Source organism: Diuraphis noxia, unplaced genomic scaffold (genome assembly GCF_037042655.1).
Source record: "Diuraphis noxia isolate RWA-SAM2 unplaced genomic scaffold, SU_Dnox_SAM2 contig0002, whole genome shotgun sequence".
NCBI lineage: Eukaryota > Metazoa > Arthropoda > Insecta > Hemiptera > Aphididae > Diuraphis > Diuraphis noxia.
In genome coordinates this window covers 14,601,253-14,619,015 of record NW_028301712.1, presented here as the reverse complement: position 1 = coordinate 14,619,015, position 17,763 = coordinate 14,601,253, and the positions used below count along the sequence as shown (strand labels likewise).

Sequence of the window (17,763 nt, the reverse complement as noted above, 5' to 3'; positions counted from 1 at the left end):
AGAGTTAGGGGCTCCCAAAATCTACTGATAATTCAATCAATTTGTGAAAAATTACTTTTTCCTACACTGTACAATGTGCACTATCAATTTTAACTTATCAATTAACCATAACAGTATAACACTATTAACACTGAACATTTTTTTTTTTATAGTTTGAATAAATTTAATATAAATATGTTATAATAATATTAATTATTTTTTGAGAGTAACTTCTAATTATTTTAAAATTAATTATTTAAATTTGTAATTATTTAGATAGTATTTCAATTTTAAACTATCTAATCAAAACTATAAAAGTTCAATTTTGTTAATAGTTATAATTTGTAAAATATAAATGGAAAATATAATCTTTAATAAGGATCAAGAGATGGAGTCCACTCATTATAAAGATTACTCACAAGAAGATTTGTTTTTAGTTCCAGAACCAAAACAATCAAACGATCAACATAATTCTTCTGATCTATTTGGAAAAAAAAAGAAAGATAAAAGTAAAAAACAAATCGAAGCAGAAGAAAGAGAAAAAATGAGGTATCTTTTATCAAAGAATAATATGATAATTTTGTGTTACATTGAATTACTATTCTAGAGTTCTTGTGTCCAACTTCACCGAAGAACAATTGGATAGATATGAAATGTATAGAAGATCAGTGTTTCCTAAAGCAGCAATTAAAAGGGTTTGTATTTGTTTCATGTATATTGACTTAACATGTTTATCAACTCTGCAAATAATGATCATCCAAATACAAATTCGTTAAATATTTTAGATCGTACAAACCATCACTGGAAATTCTGTTTCTCAAAATGTTGTAATTGCCATGTCGGGTATTGCAAAAGTATTTATTGGTGAAATAGTTGAAGAAGGTAATTGAAAATTTTTATTTTTATTTTTGTATTGTCATAATTTTTGATTGTGTTTTCATTGTAGCTCTTGATATAATGGAAGCTCAAGAAGATTCAGGACCATTACATCCCAAACACTTGAGGGAGGCTGTAAGGCGACTTAGAAAAACTGGAGCTATTCCATCTTCCAAAGGTAGAAAGCTGCCTTTTTACATTTAGATAGGTACCTAATATAAATCTAAACGTATTTGTTTAACAATCTATTATTTTTTTAACTTGAGAACTAATGTAAATGTTGAATGTATATATTTGACAGTAGAGCATTTAATTATATTGATAAATAAGAAAAAATCTATTTATTTATGTTCTTATTAAAATCTTTTATATCAAAAATCTGTATTTAAAAAAAAAATTGTTTTTAAATGTCTGCTGGTCAGCGATTGCAGACTGGCCTGTTGGCCGTATTATTTAATTTGTCATTGTCACTAAATTATTTTTAAGAATAAAATTTGAAAATTCACTATTTATATTTGTTATCGGCTCATTATATTTTCGTTCCCAATTAAATCCTATGGGTATACCTAATCATTAACTATTATATTAATAATAGTTAATATTAATTTTTGCTAGAATATGGCGCAAAATTTTAAAATCACTGACTGGCCTGTCATCTACCCAGTACACTTCTGATTAAAATAACAGGTGAAATACGATAATTTAAACATGAATTGTTTATTCTCTGATGAGACTACAATGTGAGTTTATAACCGTGAAATTATATCATTTCACTTAGTAATAATTCAGCAATTATTAAAACTAAAAATATATTACAAATTATTTTTTTATAACTATTAAGTATTAAATGTTAAAATATAAACTGCTTTCCTAGACACTATGTTAGCTAATATTTATTCTATACATCCTTATATCAGTGGCACAACTAGGGATAAAATTTTAGGGGGGGGGGGGTGTTTATAATCTTTAGTCCACTTGATATTACCATCGAAAATTTGCAATTTATTATATATATAGAAATTTATCTTTTTAAATCTAAGGTCTGAAAATTCTGCAAGATTCTTCATGAGTTTGTCTATTTTATAATATATAAAATGTCTACCGGATAGTCAAATGAAATTTTTATGAGCATTTAAATTACAACATTGAATATACACTCAATTTTTCTTGTACTGATATTTTTATTTTGTTGTTATTGAAGAACAAATATTTGTAGAAACTTGAAATTTACACCATATGTTTATTTTATTGATTCCTATACCTGATTAAATTTTCAAAATATTTCAACTATTTTTAAGTTATTTATAGACGTTTGAAATTTTCCGTTTTTTTAGTTTTTATTCTATAAATGTCAATAAAATTGATTTCATTTTTATAAATTTCTAACTCAACCTGACCTTTAAATGCTTATTAAAAAAATTGTGACCATGTGTTTTAACTATCGTTATTGTAACAAGCCCCGTATTAAATGTTGAAGTTTTTTTACCAAAAGAATAAAATTTTATTGTCATTTACAAAAATAAAAATAAAAATTTCAAATTTCTTTAATAACTTCAAAAGATTTGAAATATTTCGAAAACTGCACGTGTCTGGTAATTTGTTTTAGATGTTACACCAATATTGAAATTCGATTTTCTCAAAAATGGATTTTGGTAAAAATTCCTGTTTTTCATTAATTTATTTTTGTTTTTCCCGGTGCTTTTGATAACTACTGGGAAATTCAAATTTGACCTCTCTCCCAATGCACCAATTAGATTCAATTTCCAACTGGAAAAGCTACTGAAGTTGAAAATTAAAACACTATTTCGATAACTTATCGTTATATACACAGGCACAAAAAAACACACATTATTGTAAAATCATTACATTCATCGCTCTGCTCAGAATCTAAAAGGGTTAGGTTAATTAAATTAGTTAAAAAAATATATTTAATATACTCTTTTAAATGTGTATTTAAAATTATTTTATTACAAAAAAACACAGCTATTAAAATTAAATATGAAAATAAATGAATAATTACGATTAATTAGTTTCCGATCTATTCAAATTAAATTTTACATAGGTTTAGTACTTTAAGTTCCAGGATTACACTGTATTACAATTATTTTTTGGAATTTCAAAATTTGAAAGATTTCGATCCGATAATATATTTTCATACATCAAAAACCGCTCATGTCTACAAAGTTGATCGGTGCAAACTTAAATTCAACAATGTCGTCAGCAGGCATGTAGTCCTAAAGTTATTTGTGAGTATGCTACATATGTGGCAGCTTTTGTCATCAACCCAGGCCCGTAGTCACGGTGGGAAAGGGCGTTGCCCCCTTAAAGTTAACTTTGCCCCACCAGAAAATTTGGTCTGGCTACGGCCTGCATCAACCCCTCCACCTCTACCTCCTTTCATTTATATAAATTAATAACATTTAATTATAGTTATTATTTTATTAAGTTGATTTTAAATTTTAATAACTTTAACAATGTAATTAATATTATTATAAAGTATATTTATTTACCTAATACATAATATAATAATAGTTCTGTCAGCTAGTTTAAAACAATTTTTGTGAAGTGGATATACGCATGTTTTTCAGCGCATACTTCCGGTCTCAAGTTTTTTTCTTTAGTATGCTCTCTTTTAAAAATTTGAAAAGTGGGTATGCGCCGCATACTCACGCATACCCTCCACTACATCCCTGGTCGTCAGTTTTCATTCAAGGCTGACGGCCGCCGGGCCATGTAATCCTACCCAAGAGGAAAAAGTAGATCTCCTGCACTTCGCAATAATTGCGAGAAGTCGGAGGTGCCACCGACCAACGTTTTCATCCCAAATCTATGGCACCAAGGGAGGGATGACGATTACGGTATCTTCGAAGTCAGAACGAAATTCTAGGCCAGCTGGCTAACAAGCCCGCCGCCGCGCCGCGCGCTGGGGCGAGAACGCAACGGCAAGTCGGCAACCACAATCATCCGGACAACATAAACTGTATAACTGTAAAATTAAATGTAAAAGTAAGGAGGGTAAGTCGAGGGACTGTCCAGTCTACCCTCCAATTAATGAATATATGTATTTGATCTCAAATAAATGATGGTGGCGCTGCGAAAGTAATACGCAAGCAGTCCCCACGGCATCGCCGGTTAAACACGAAAATAAAAGAAGGTCCAAATAGACTTCAGGAATCAGGAGGGTTCTGTGGAGCAACAATTTATTTTTTAAGTTAAGTTATGGAGTGTTATAGGGACTTTTGCTAGTTTTGCATGAAGTTTAATAGGAGTCGTTTTTGTTTCAACTATAATATGTTCTGCCCAAGTTGGATGTTTATCAAGGATCAGCCCTAGCTCCTAAATTGTTAACAGTTAACACTGTTAGTCTCTGGAATAATTTTGCTGACAGGAATGGAGGAGAGCCTACACCTTGCTTAAGAGAAAAAGTTATATGTGAAGACTTTTCATTATTTATTTTAACTTTTCATTTGGAATATACAATTTTTCTATGTCATTTAGATGCGATTCAATTATTGGCTGGAGACAATAAGTGGGTTTTCATTAGATGCGAAAATGTAGTTCATTAACGACATTAACATACAAATTAAGTGAGATAGATAAATATTTTTTTCACTAACTCGTTGAGCTTAAAAATTTCTAACAATTTCAGTAAAAAAGTTCCAAAAAATCACTTGGGGATTCACCCATGTCCCATACATTCGTCCATAAAATGTTAATCGTATTCCGCTACTTTACAAAAAAAATATTAAAAAACCGACCTTCTTAATGCTCTAGAGTCTAGGCGGACAATATTTCTATTAAATGCCTTAAAATTACGAATCACTTTTTGAAGCAGTTTCTACACCAGTTGTTCTAAACACTTTTTGAATGACTGTACAGTTAACATTTTATAAGATTTTCGCGGTACACAGTTGCAAATACAACAATTATTTATACACATTTTATAATATAATATAAAATAAAAAAATAGAGAATGGTGTTTAGAATGTTTAGATGTAAAATGCTGTTTTAAAGTCGCTGATACCATAGTGGCATTGTGCTATTAGAAAGCTTTACCGCCTCGTACACAAACCACACAAAGGGGAATTGATAGTCATTTTCGACAACATAAATGAACCCAAAATTTAAATAATCATTACAATATTATCTTCTAACCTTTTTTATTTTGTCATCATTACCGAGAATATCATCAATGATATTTCTTATATTTGTACTTGCATATTGGGTCCAAAACAATGTTTTCGTTAAGAAATTTTTTAATTTTATTATTGAAATAGTCGTTACATTGTAGTTACATTCTATACAATTATACACGTCTTATACTTTTATGTTCCATAAGTATAACTAGTATAAGTTCATAAAAGGCATAAAAGTCAAAATGTTAAAACAATGAAACTTACTCTATGAAGGGTTGTTTTTCATTGATTTTGAATTGTTTGAACTTATACCAATTTTATACCAAGTACCGGTTAAGGACCACTGGACTAACGTATTATCTACATCGTTGTTGTAGGTATTGCTTGCTGATAACCTGCGGTTGATTAGTGCCCACAGACTTATCTATAATAGTATATATTTGACTTTGACTAGACAGTGACTAGTGAGTCTGTCGTCTGTGCTTAGTGCTTACTGCTTACATGCTGCTTACTCACAAGTCACAGATATATAAAAATATTTTTATATATTATTCGTGTGCTTACTGCAATCACACTATCACAGACTTCAATACTTCTGTTACTACACACTAACTCACTACTCAGCAGAGCGGCTCTATGGATTAGTATTTAGTGATTGCTATTTACTATTAACCACGATTTAAGATACCTATCTTAAATCGCATTATTAACTTACCCTAAATAAGCTATTTCCCACGACGTATTTTTTTCTCTGATAATTTAGTTGTTAGATGTAAAAAATATCGTCGGGACATCACATTAAAACCTTAATTCATTGACAATACATATGATAATATGCCTCGACTATCTGTAAGTATATATTTTAATATTTATTTGTAAATTAAATATATGTATACAATAATATGTTAATTATACTGTAGAAAGAAGAAATTGCCAAGCAATTTATGCTTCCAGAGCGTAAATCTAAAATTGCGACTCTACTTAAACAAGATGGACAAGCATATTGCATTTGTCGATCATCAGATAGTTCTAGATTTATGATGTGAGTATTAAAACTGAATGATCTTCTTTTTAACTTAAGCTAAATCATTAGGTATATAATTCATATCACTTATAGCCTAATTTACCATGAGTACATTTTTATGCATAATACAATTACATTACTTAAATTAAGATCTTGTCATGTTATTAAGTATTTAATATTTATTATTATGTTTAAAGTATAACACGAGCATAATATAAATATGTTTTTCCTAATTTTCTATAAATATTTTAAAATTAATAACTTGATGTCTGTAATGAACATGTTTTTATGTTGTTATGCTTGCTATTTAGAAAACTGCTTTTGATAAATATTTTTTAAATGCGTTTCATTTATTAATTATAGTGGCTGTGATGCATGTGAAGATTGGTATCATGGTGATTGTATTGGAATAACAAGAAAGCAGTCAAAACTCATCAAACATTATTTTTGTGATGTATGTCCTTAATCAATATAATATAGAAATTTTGTAAATTATACTAAATAATACTTTTACGAAATTGTCCATATTGTTTTAGAAATGTAAATCAGAAGATGCTTCGTTGAAAACTATTTTCAAAACTTCATTAAGTCGTAGTGATTTTAAAGAAAAAAATGATCACTATGTTGAGAGCAAACGAGGTGAATAAACTATATATTAAAGTCAAAAAACTTGGTATTATTTGTTTAAAACTGTGTTTTGAGCATCTTAAAAAATTAATTTTAATTTGTATATTTAATATATTCATTTTCTTTTGAAAGTAAATATTTAGTATTCAAGCACTCTTCATATTACAAAATGTGTAACATTTTTGGGAGAATCATTTAAAATATTTTTATAAATTTAAATATTAAGTGGGATATTTTATGCTTATAATAAAGTTGTAAGGTTATCTACACATGGTAAAATTGTTTTACTATTTTACTACTGGAATATCTAATTAGTTACATGAGTGACGGTTTGGTAACTTTACGTATGTAGGGAATTAGGAAACTGCACATTATTCAACTTAAGAGGACGCCACACCCACATGTGTTGTCTCCGTCTTACAAACATATAACATAGAAAAATCTGTTAAGCGCAGGACAACTTTACTCGCTTTGTATTTATAGTAGAATTACCAAAATTCCACAACGCATAGGTAAGAACTTTATCTGTATCATAGCGTCGTAATTTTTTTGATAACATAAATATAATTAAAGTTATAAGCTTAAGAAAATACATTTATTTTTTATTTTTTCATTAAGTTACTTAAAATTATTGGTTTGTGCTATCAAAAAAATAGCGACGCTATGACACAGATAAAGTTCTTACCTATGCGTTGTAAAATTTTGAAAATTCTATATAAATATTGAGGGAGAAAAGTTGTATCGCGCTGAACAGATTTTGCTATGTTATACGTTTGTAAGGTAGAGACAACACATGCGGGTGTGGCATACTCTTAAACTAAACTAATTTGTAATCAGATTCCAACTAATCGCGTGCAACTGTGCTTGCATGTCAAATTTTAATTTCAGTTGCGTGATTGCACGGAAAAAAATAGTTAATTAATTAAAATAAGTATTTTATATCTGAAGATCTGAAAAAATTAAACAGTTTAAACATATCATTTTGTTTCATTGTGATAATTAATTCACTCTCAATTAGTAAATATTAAATAAAAAAATTTAATTTAATTATTAAATTTGTCTAGGAGGTAGAAAAGCATAAATTTTGTATGATAACAAACGATTAGCTTTTTTTCAAAAGAAAATTACCGTAAAAACTTAAAATTTTCATTAATATTTTTGATTTATTAAGTACTAATATTATCATAACTACTACTTTATTTGTATATTAGATAGTCGTGAAAAATATCGACCTAAACACAGATCTTGCGGTCGTTGTGAAAATTGTAAACGAATTGAAAATTGTGGTTTATGTTTGGGATGTTCTGAAATGCGAAGATTTGGTGGTACAGATTTATGTGAAAATAAAATATGTTTAAATGTCAACAAACAAGTAAAATATTTAGTTATTATTATTTAGTACTAAAATTATAATGTGTTATTTATCATAGGAAAATAGGCCTTTATCCAAGTCAACTAAGAGAAAACGAAAGGATTCCAGTTCTGATGGTGATCATGTTAGTTTACCATTGTTAAACCGTGATCATTGCTACGGTCCTGGATGTACTCAAATAGCAAGGTTTAATTCCAAGTACTGTTCAGACAAATGTGGTTTAAGTTTAGCTAATGCTAGAATTTTTCATGTGAGTTTAGTGCTTTATTAACTATAAATATTAAATTGATTTATTGTTATTATTTTAGGTACTACCTCCAAGACTTCAAGAATGGGCTTTATCACCATGTGTTGCAGAAGAAACAAATAAAAGAAACCTAGAAGTAGTTAGAAAAGAACAACTAGAAGTTAGAGATATATTGAAAGAATTGGATAAAAGACATAAAGTAATTATGTTTTATTATTTTAAATTTCAACTAGCTCATCAGTTATATAAAACATGTCATTGATCCATTGATGTATGAATCACAATTGTGCGTGGAAAGTGTGAGAGTTAAGGCATTTAATTAGCATTGGTTTTTATAATTATTAAATAAAAAATTACAGAAAAATATGTTCTCAAAATCTCTTGATATTTTAACCGTTGTTTAATATCTAGTACACATGTGTTTATTTTTCACAATAACAATTTGTTTTTAATGAGAATGTAATATAGCTAAATCAGTATTGAATATAATAAATATTTATTCAATTTCAAGGAGCTTGATAAGTTATTAGAAAAAGCAAAGTTGTTGTCTGTTGATTTGAATCAAGAAGTGCAAGATATTGACGAAGAAATGAGTATGCACTGTGTGACATGTGGACATGAAATACACACAAGAACTGCTGTAAAGCATATGGAAAAATGTTTTAATAAGGTTTGTTTTTATAAATTTTTCATTTGACAATTAGTATAGTTACTTATTATTGTTTTTTTAAAATTGATTTCATCTTAACATTTTAGTATGAGAGTCAGTCATCATTTGGTTCAATTTACAAAACTAGAATTGACGGAAACAATATGTTTTGTGATTTTTATAATTCTTCACAAGGTACTTATTGTAAAAGATTAAGAGTTTTATGCCCAGAGCATTTTAAAGATTCAACTGTCATTAGCGATACTGAGGTAAAAATATTTGTTTTGATAATGATAGAATTTATTTTTTATTTTTTTTATGTAGGTATGTAAATTTTTTTTAAATATTTTGTTATTATTTTGTTTTTGTGTTAGTACAAAGTATAATTCATTAATATTTTTTATTGTTTATATTTCAGGTATGTGGCTGTCCGCTCGTTTCAAATGTTTTCAATTTAACTGGAGAATTTTGCCGCGTGCCTAAGAAAACATGCATTAAACACTACTGTTGGAATAAATTAAGGAGGGCTGAAATTGATATGGAAAGAGTACGGCAGGTAAACTAAATTTTTTTGTTTAATAATGCTTATCTATAGTAGATAATATAAATAAATAAATACTCGTGTGGCGCTATTGTCTGGGTGTACTAACCTAACCTACACCGGAGGCCTGTTTGGCAGAATTTCTAATGGGGCACCCGTAGGTTTCTGCCATACCCCGGAGTGGGGGATGGCGGCACTTGTTCTCCAGACACCGTAACTTGCCCGGAGAAAAATGCCGCCCGATGGTCAAGGATTAAACCCGGTCCGGCTGAGCCACAGCCGACGCGTTAGACCGCTCGGCCACCTCATCCCCCAGTAGATAATGAAAGAATTGAAATATTGCACAAGTGATTCAAAAAAATTGCAATGCACATAATACATTGATAATGGTATTTTACAGGTTGCTCATTCTTAAAAATCAATGATAAATCATTAAATATATAACACATTTTTCACAGAACTATCATTTCAGAATTAAAGATCACATTTTAATATGTTTTGAATACATAGCAATCATCAAAAGAGAATTTGAACACTGTATTTACTTTATGTCACAATTTTAGATTTTAAGTAGAATTTTAAAGCAAATGACCATAAATATTTTAAATTTTCAACAAATGTTTATATACAGTCAACTCTCGATAATTCGAAACCTTCGGTAATTCAAAGTAAATACTCGGTTCCTTGAAAACCACCCAGTAATTCGAACAAAAACAATTCATTTAAGTACACTTGGTAATTCGAAATTAAATTTTGGGAAAACTGGCCACTAACACTTGACAATTCAAAGTATCATTTGTTTAATGCTGGGAAATTCAAAGTATATTCACCAAATGTATTTTATCTGTATTCTTATAATCTTTTAATTAATCAATACTATACAATCGTGTAGAAATTTAGATTATTATTGTCAATAACTATAGAATATTATTGTAAGAACCTTATCGTTTTATTTCTTAATCATCTCTAATCGTAATTTAACTCGTTGAGTCATCGATAGCCATCAGTCGAATGTAGTTTTATTTTAGTTTCGTTTGGTCGGTTGTAAAGTCAAGTTCATGTAATGAGTGCGTCTAATTCTAAAAAATACAAATCTTTGACGATTTCGGAAAATTAACAATAAATAACTCTAATATGTATGTTGTATCACCTAATTTACTGAAATAATTAATATGTATGTATGTATGTACGATAATCAAAAACAAAATTTTTTTCTTAACTCTCTATAATTCAAATTTTTTTTGCCCTCTCGTTATTTCGAACTACTCAACAATTCGAACTCTCAGTAATTCGAAATTTTTCAGCAGTCCCGTCAATTTCGAATTATCTGTATTAGGGTTTTTTTATTGATGGTATAGTTATCAAAATATTTTTACTCTGATCTATTTTTAAAAAATTGACATTTTGGATTGTTAATAAAAAAATATTTGATTAATTTAATCTAAAAACAGATTAACTACGTACAATGTTCCTCGTATGTATTTACTATAACTATTTAAAAATACACGGGTTTGATTTATTTTAATAAGCAGTCTAAGCTTAAATTTGGACAAAATGTGTGTATTTAAATAAGTAATAACAACTAGTTATCACTTATTTTGTTGTAATTTATGAATTTTATTTGTGAGAATTTGAAACTTGTAACGTAAATTAATATTTATTATATTTTAACTCGCACAATACTTTCAATTGCAATGTTTTTGGGACAATTTTATTTAATAATTTGTATTATTATTTATGAATGCTAAATAAATTATATTAAGACAATATCACACCTGCATGTGTTGTCTCGGTCTTACACACATACTTACTATATAGTAAATTTTTGTTCAATAATTTCAATAGTATATGGTGTTAGTTTTGATATTAGAGTGAATTCACCCATTATCAAACTTTTACACTGGTTTTTTGTGATATTCTAATCTTTAAATGTGTTATGTGCATTTTCAAATATTTATTCTTGACATTCTTATTTAAAAATTAAAATGTTGTAAAGAACAAACAAGAGAACACTGATAATGTTCTAACCTAAAGTTTGATAAAGGATCCATTAAATTTAATATCAAATCTAAAAGCACACTATTATAACTAGTGAACAAGAATATGCCATGTAGTATATGTTTAACATACAGACAACTTATGCAATTGCAATATCCTCTTAATTGTAATTTAAATATATTATAATTCATAAAATATACTTTGAATATATGCTGATCATTGAATTCAAATTTAAGTAAACAGTAACTTACTCACTGACTAGGTACACTTACACCTACACTGTACTGCATAATGGTTATCTTATTCTCTTTTTTTTGTAATATTTCTTAAATACAATTTTTTTTAATGTTACAGTGGTTAAAATTAGATGAGTTAGTTGAGAAGGAAAGACAGATACGTTATAGAATGTCTTCAAGAGCAGGAGTTTTAGCATTAATGCTACACTCTACTTATGACCATGAATTGATGGAACGTCTATCTGCTGAAGCAAAGAATTCTCAACATCAACGTGAAAACAATTCTTGTGTTTCTTCAAAATCAACTAATGTATCTGATGAATAGGGTTCAATGTGAATTCAAAAAGGAGAACAATGACCTCTTTCAATTAATTCACCAAAATTTTCTTTAATTGTATTGATTTTTTTTTTTTATTCCGAATTTAATACTGCATTTATAAGTCAATCACATGGTTTGTCCATTCATTGACCTTGATGTTATATTTATTAAGTTCATGAATAATTCAATAATATGTTTTTTGATTGACTCTTTTTCACCCTGAACTGGGTATGTTTGTCATTGTGTTGCCGAGAACCTTCTCGGCACAACTTCAGTAATCGTTGGATCAATTTCAATTAAGGACATTTTATATATTTATCATTTTTTCATTAAACGGTAAGTTACAATAGTTACTAGTTATTTTTATTTTCTCATAGTATTAATATTTATATTATAAAACACTGTGTTATGTGTTTTGATGGTTAAACTTGTATCTGTACAAATTTAAATGTCATCAGTTTTGAAATCTTGAGTTATTTTTATTGAAAATTGTTTTTAAAATTTTTTTTTTTTTTTCAAGTAATTAAATATTTATGAATAAATGATGAACACTTAAGTCTTGACATTTATGATGAATGATGATCAATAAACTTAAGTTAATTAGAAATTTTCTAAATTTATTTAAGAATCATATAAGTATAAGATTATTTTATTGTTTTATTTGATTTTTATAAAGTAGAATAATTAATATTTGTTACTTACAAGTCTTCATGTATATATAGACAGAGTTGAAGTATGATACGTTTCATGTACTGAAAAATCAAAAGTATATTAAATACGGATTTTATTCTAAAATCTAAACTTATAGTATTTAGGTTAATTTGACTACATTGTATTACTATAATAATCTAGCTAAATAACTAGTGTCTTACCTAAACATATTAAAGATTCTGGATAGGTAATCATTGTCATTTTTTTTGAGACCTATTCCTTTTATATTTAAGAAAATGTGATGAAAAAGTTTTTAGTAAAAAAGACAAGTATCATAAAAATCCTTGACTACATTTAATCAATAAAAATACTACTACTTTACTTGTATTATTACTTCAATTTATTTTAAAAAATATATACAACACATTTAAATGAACGAGGGATTATAAATTAGAATAATGATATAATTTCATTTAATTGAATTAAATAGCATTAAATTTATTGGTATTCATGTCGTATGTGGTCTATCGCTCGTTTCTACATGTCATTTGCGGTCTACCGCACATTTGTTGTCTACCGTGCATGCATGTATGACAGTGTACCTATCACAGTTGATATGAATAAAGTCATATGAATGAATACATAAATGTAGGATTACAATATATTAATGTAGAATTTCAATATAATATTTAATAATATTAAAAAAATATATAAAAGTATGCATTAATTCATTATAATATGTAGGTAAATTTAATTAGTATATGTATTAAAAAATAACTGACAAAAATGTAAAGTTATATAGAGATATGCATTAATCAATTTAAATTAGGTACAATATAGTTTTACATCTCTTAAAAAACAATCAAATGTGTTGTCATTCTTGTTTTTTAGACGCCACCATTGTTCCGCTAAATACGAGGGCAGCAATGATTTGTGATGTACCATGCATTTTTTTAATAATTCGAAGTTTTAAACCGTAAAAATATATATATAGATACGCTACAGTAGACCGAATATGACGTGTAGAAACATACGTGATAGAATGCATACGACATGAATACCAATTTATACTTATACTAAAATTATCTATACATTTTCTCTAAATTATTAAATTATATACAAATTAAATCCATGAAAAATGTAGATAATGGTAAATTTATTAAAGTACAACTTTAAGCTACGACATTCCTATCCATAAAATTGGTTATTCTAAACCAACTTTCAATTTTTGTACCTATTAACTTAAAGACATTGATTAAAATAGGAATATCAACATCTTTGGTACAATAATGGACTATAGGTATCTAATATAGCCTTTTAGGCTATGATAGGTATAATAAATAAATACTTTGGCACTGTTTAATTTGTAGAACACAGGTACGAAATTGGTGTGGATCTCCCGACCTTATATTTATAATATACCTACCGAATCACATAATCTTTTAATTAGGTACCCAATATATTATGTAAATTGTATAAAAATGTATTATTTCGATATGTGGTATACTGGTATATATTAATAAATAATAATGCGTTATTAGTATTAAAATTAATAATTCGATTGAAAACCACTGAAAAATTATATTTAATAATTTAACTTGGCACTAGTTGGGAGGTAATTCATGCTAAGTATATTTAATGAAGATAACAGAGGAGCACAAATCGATGAATTGGTACCACCATAGATAATACATAATAAATTATGTAATATGTATAAACCTGTACCTCATAACAATTATACTGGTAGACAATATTCGTGTAGGTACACCGTAGCTAGACAGGAGTCTGGATAACTTGACAAACAATTTTCTTGGTCTAAAACATATTTTGTTTGCTTAGCAAGTTGTATTGAGTTTACAGTGTTTACACAGATCAATACTAATAAAATAATCAGCCTTAAAGTAATTATTTTTGATGGTTCGTTTTTTTCTCTACAGACCTCAATTGCCGTCTTTCCGACCAACCTTCCAACCCTGCCCTAGAGTCTTAAACAGATAACACATTATACAGAAAATTAGTAATTAATTATAATTAAATTTATTCGGTGGAAAAATTTTACCTTATTACTCCAGGCTATTCGAGTAGGTAAAACAATTTAGAATTAGCTTCAATTAAGTTAATTTATTTCGTGTTCTTAAAATTGATTTTATAATTAAGTACCTATCTACAACCAGGGTCGGTGTTGGGTTTTGTGAGGCCAGGACGGAATACATTCTGTGAGGCCTTACATTTATGGCAAATTTAAGTATTTGAGAACTCCACTCATCTCTAAAGAAGAAAAATAAACTAATAGAAACATTATACCTATTGGCTATTTTCATAATTATTTACCTGAATATATAGTTAATAATTATTCATACATTATACACTTATAATAATATTAATATAATTTTTAATGTTAGCGAAAATAGCGAAATAATATGCATTAATGTATCAAACAATTGTTTTTTACTACACTTTTATTTTTTTTTTAAACTATTTAGACAGTTTTTTTTTTAGTAACAATCTATACAAAAATGTATAAATATAAGATTTTGGAGTATTCATTTTCTACTTATCAATTATTTCATAAATTTTATGTTAAAGAAATACCTACCTACCTCATAAAAATAGAATAGATAACTTATAAATACGCAAGGTGGGTGTCAGGATATGCCCAGTTAAGTGTTTAATAATTAATAACAATTCAATAATAATAAACAATAGATATTAAATAGGCGTATGCAACCTAGCAACCATGCAACTATGAAATTAAATTCGTTCCTTATTGTTTTTTATTTGATATATTAATACCTACCATTATTTACCATACTTCCTACCGATAGTACATAATATTACTTAAATTTTCATTACACGTGTCATATGTAGATTTTTAATTTTCATAACTATTTTACTCAGAACTCATCACACATAACTACTCAACTATAATTATTATGTAAAAAAATAAACTTTCCTATTTAAATAATTTCAATGCATATTATACTATTATAGTTTACATTCGTGTATTATACATGCCATCTATAGTAAAACATAAATTATTCGTTTGTTGATTAAATGATCTACGACCTTAAGACCTTTAACGACTATATATACGACCCCATACAAATAGTTTTATGTTTATTGTGATCGTAATATATTATGCAAATCAATGGCACATCCTGTGATCTATTAATTAAATGAATAAAGATGTGTTTTTACATAGGACAAATGTTTTTTCTCAGTACTTATATAATATAGTTATATCCATATTGTTTTTTGGTGTGTTAGGAACTAATGACAATAATTCGGTAATTTTAGGTAAGTCAATATGTCGAGACAACAAGCTATTGAGCTTAAGATTAAAACAGATAGGGAGTTAGCGTTGAAGGCCGGTCGCCGTTTAGTAAAATGTGACCCGGGCGATGAAATCGTTATATCGGGGTTTTCTGGATCTTTTCCAGACTCTGATGGTCTTCCAAATTTTGCTGACAATCTTTTCAACAAAGTGGACTTAATATCTGATGATAACAGAAGATGGACTATTGGTAAAAATAAAAAATTGAATATTGCTAACGTTATGATAATTATATATGATTAAATAAAATGATGATTTATCTAATACCTATATATTATTTTAGAACATCCGGAAATCCCACAGCGAACTGGAAAACTGAACCAAGTAAATAAGTTTGACGCAGCATTTTTTGGGGTTCATTATAAACAAGCTCATACTATGGATCCTATGTGTCGTATAATTTTGGAAAAATCATATGAGGCAATAGTGGACTCAGGTATAACAAACTCAATATAATTGTATACGGTGGAATCTCAATATTTTAAATGAATAATAATTTGAAACACGGTTATTCGAAATAAATACTATTAGGCCCCTCGAAAATATGGTGGTAATTCAAAGAAAAATAATGCATTTAGTCCATTTAGATATCATCAATTCATCACTATATTATAGTCCATACCTAAATTTGAATCAACATTTAGGCGAACCAACTGTCAACACGTGATAATTTTTAGCTCCTTCTATTTAACTATTGTCGATTTAAAATACTGCGATTGAGCTTTTAAAGTGTACTCTTTTATCATTCATAATTATTAACTATTAGGTATAAACATAGATAGCACATTTTTTTCTCGAAAACCATCAAAATACTATTTCGTACATTGTCGTTACAAGGTGTGAAAGTGTCGTATATTATTGCTTGATTTATCATTGTAGTACCCCAATAAAAACTTTAGAACAAGGTATAATATTTCTAAAATAGATATGTATAATTGATTACAAATGTATTTGCATAAAATCTATAAATTAAAATTATAAAATGTACCTATGTTTATAAAATCGCTAAAGAAGGTCCTTTACGTCTATAACTTATATGACGTGCATAATATCTTATATTGTGTCTATAATAAATTCATATTTTTAATGTCTAATGATATAAATCAATTTAAAACAGTAACAGAAGTCAAAATATACACATTATAAATACGTTATAAAGTACAAATACGTTTATTATACGTACCTTAAAATAATCAACGGAAAGATATAAAAATTGAATTGACTTTTTTAGTATAATAAACGTTTACAAATAGATCTTTAATATACGAGACCACTTGGTATATACTATATATATATATACATACTTAAAATCTACTTCTTAAAACGCTTAGTGCTATGATTGGGTCGTGGTATTTTAAATTATGAGGTGACAAACCTGACAGTATAATGTTTATAATAAATCGGAAATTTTACTAAATACCAAGGGAAATCTTAAATGAATTTAATTTTTATGCGATTATTTATTATCCATCTAGCCTTTTAGTTAACCGCATTGAAATGTTACTTTAGTCTATTTCAATAAGTTAGGTGGATAATAAAAATGGAACATTAAAACTATATTTTCTTTTATTTTCATTTATTGCTATTCTATATAAAATGATTTATACCTAATACATTAATATGTAAAATAAGTAGGTATATGTGAAGTATTTATAATTTTATGTTCTTATAGATGCTATTGTTTTGATACATAAATTATAAAAAACTGTAGGTAATTACTAATTAGGCATGGTACTACGAGTATCCATACAAAATTAATAACAAGTGACATAAT

General features: G+C 27.5%; 3 protein-coding genes across 3 annotated transcripts in view; all 3 read left to right on the top strand.

The window, feature by feature from the left end:
• The first annotated feature begins 150 nt into the window (after window positions 1-150).
• Window positions 151-1,367, top strand: Taf11 (TATA-box binding protein associated factor 11). Its single transcript, XM_015512558.2, has 4 exons — window positions 151-528; window positions 587-674; window positions 765-861; window positions 926-1,367. The coding sequence occupies exons 1-4, from the start codon at window positions 335-337 to the stop codon at window positions 1,057-1,059; spliced, it is 513 nt and encodes a 170-aa protein (XP_015368044.2). The 5' UTR covers window positions 151-334; the 3' UTR covers window positions 1,060-1,367.
• A 4,054-nt stretch (window positions 1,368-5,421) lies between these two features.
• LOC107164649 (CXXC finger protein 1) lies at window positions 5,422-12,357 on the top strand. Its single transcript, XM_089220139.1, has 11 exons — window positions 5,422-5,840; window positions 5,912-6,033; window positions 6,379-6,469; window positions 6,552-6,654; window positions 7,854-8,014; window positions 8,073-8,264; window positions 8,323-8,460; window positions 8,773-8,931; window positions 9,018-9,179; window positions 9,329-9,466; window positions 11,804-12,357. Exons 1-11 carry the CDS (start codon window positions 5,826-5,828, stop codon window positions 12,008-12,010), a joined length of 1,488 nt encoding a protein of 495 aa, XP_089076265.1. The 5' UTR covers window positions 5,422-5,825; the 3' UTR covers window positions 12,011-12,357.
• Window positions 12,205-17,763, top strand: part of FASN3 (Fatty acid synthase 3) — a 30,203-nt gene continuing 24,644 nt past the window's right edge. The window contains exons 1-3 of the mRNA XM_015512557.2: window positions 12,205-12,340; window positions 15,953-16,179; window positions 16,273-16,425. Coding sequence (XP_015368043.1) covers window positions 15,963-16,179; window positions 16,273-16,425 — 370 coding nt within the window. The 5' untranslated portion in view covers window positions 12,205-12,340; window positions 15,953-15,962. The remainder of the gene's footprint in view (window positions 12,341-15,952; window positions 16,180-16,272; window positions 16,426-17,763) is intronic.

Excerpts from the sequence above, each read along its gene's own strand:
- Taf11 (XM_015512558.2), top strand. The coding sequence starts at position 335 with ATGGAAAATATAATCTTTAATAAGGATCAAGAGATGGAGTCCACTCAT. Across the intron at positions 675-764 it reads CTAAAGCAGCAATTAAAAGG|ATCGTACAAACCATCACTGG; the intron begins GTTTGTATTTGT and ends TAAATATTTTAG. Across the intron at positions 862-925 it reads TGGTGAAATAGTTGAAGAAG|CTCTTGATATAATGGAAGCT; the intron begins GTAATTGAAAAT and ends TTTTCATTGTAG.
- LOC107164649 (XM_089220139.1), top strand. Across the intron at positions 6,034-6,378 it reads GATAGTTCTAGATTTATGAT|TGGCTGTGATGCATGTGAAG; the intron begins GTGAGTATTAAA and ends TATTAATTATAG. Across the intron at positions 9,180-9,328 it reads CTGTCATTAGCGATACTGAG|GTATGTGGCTGTCCGCTCGT; the intron begins GTAAAAATATTT and ends TTTATATTTCAG.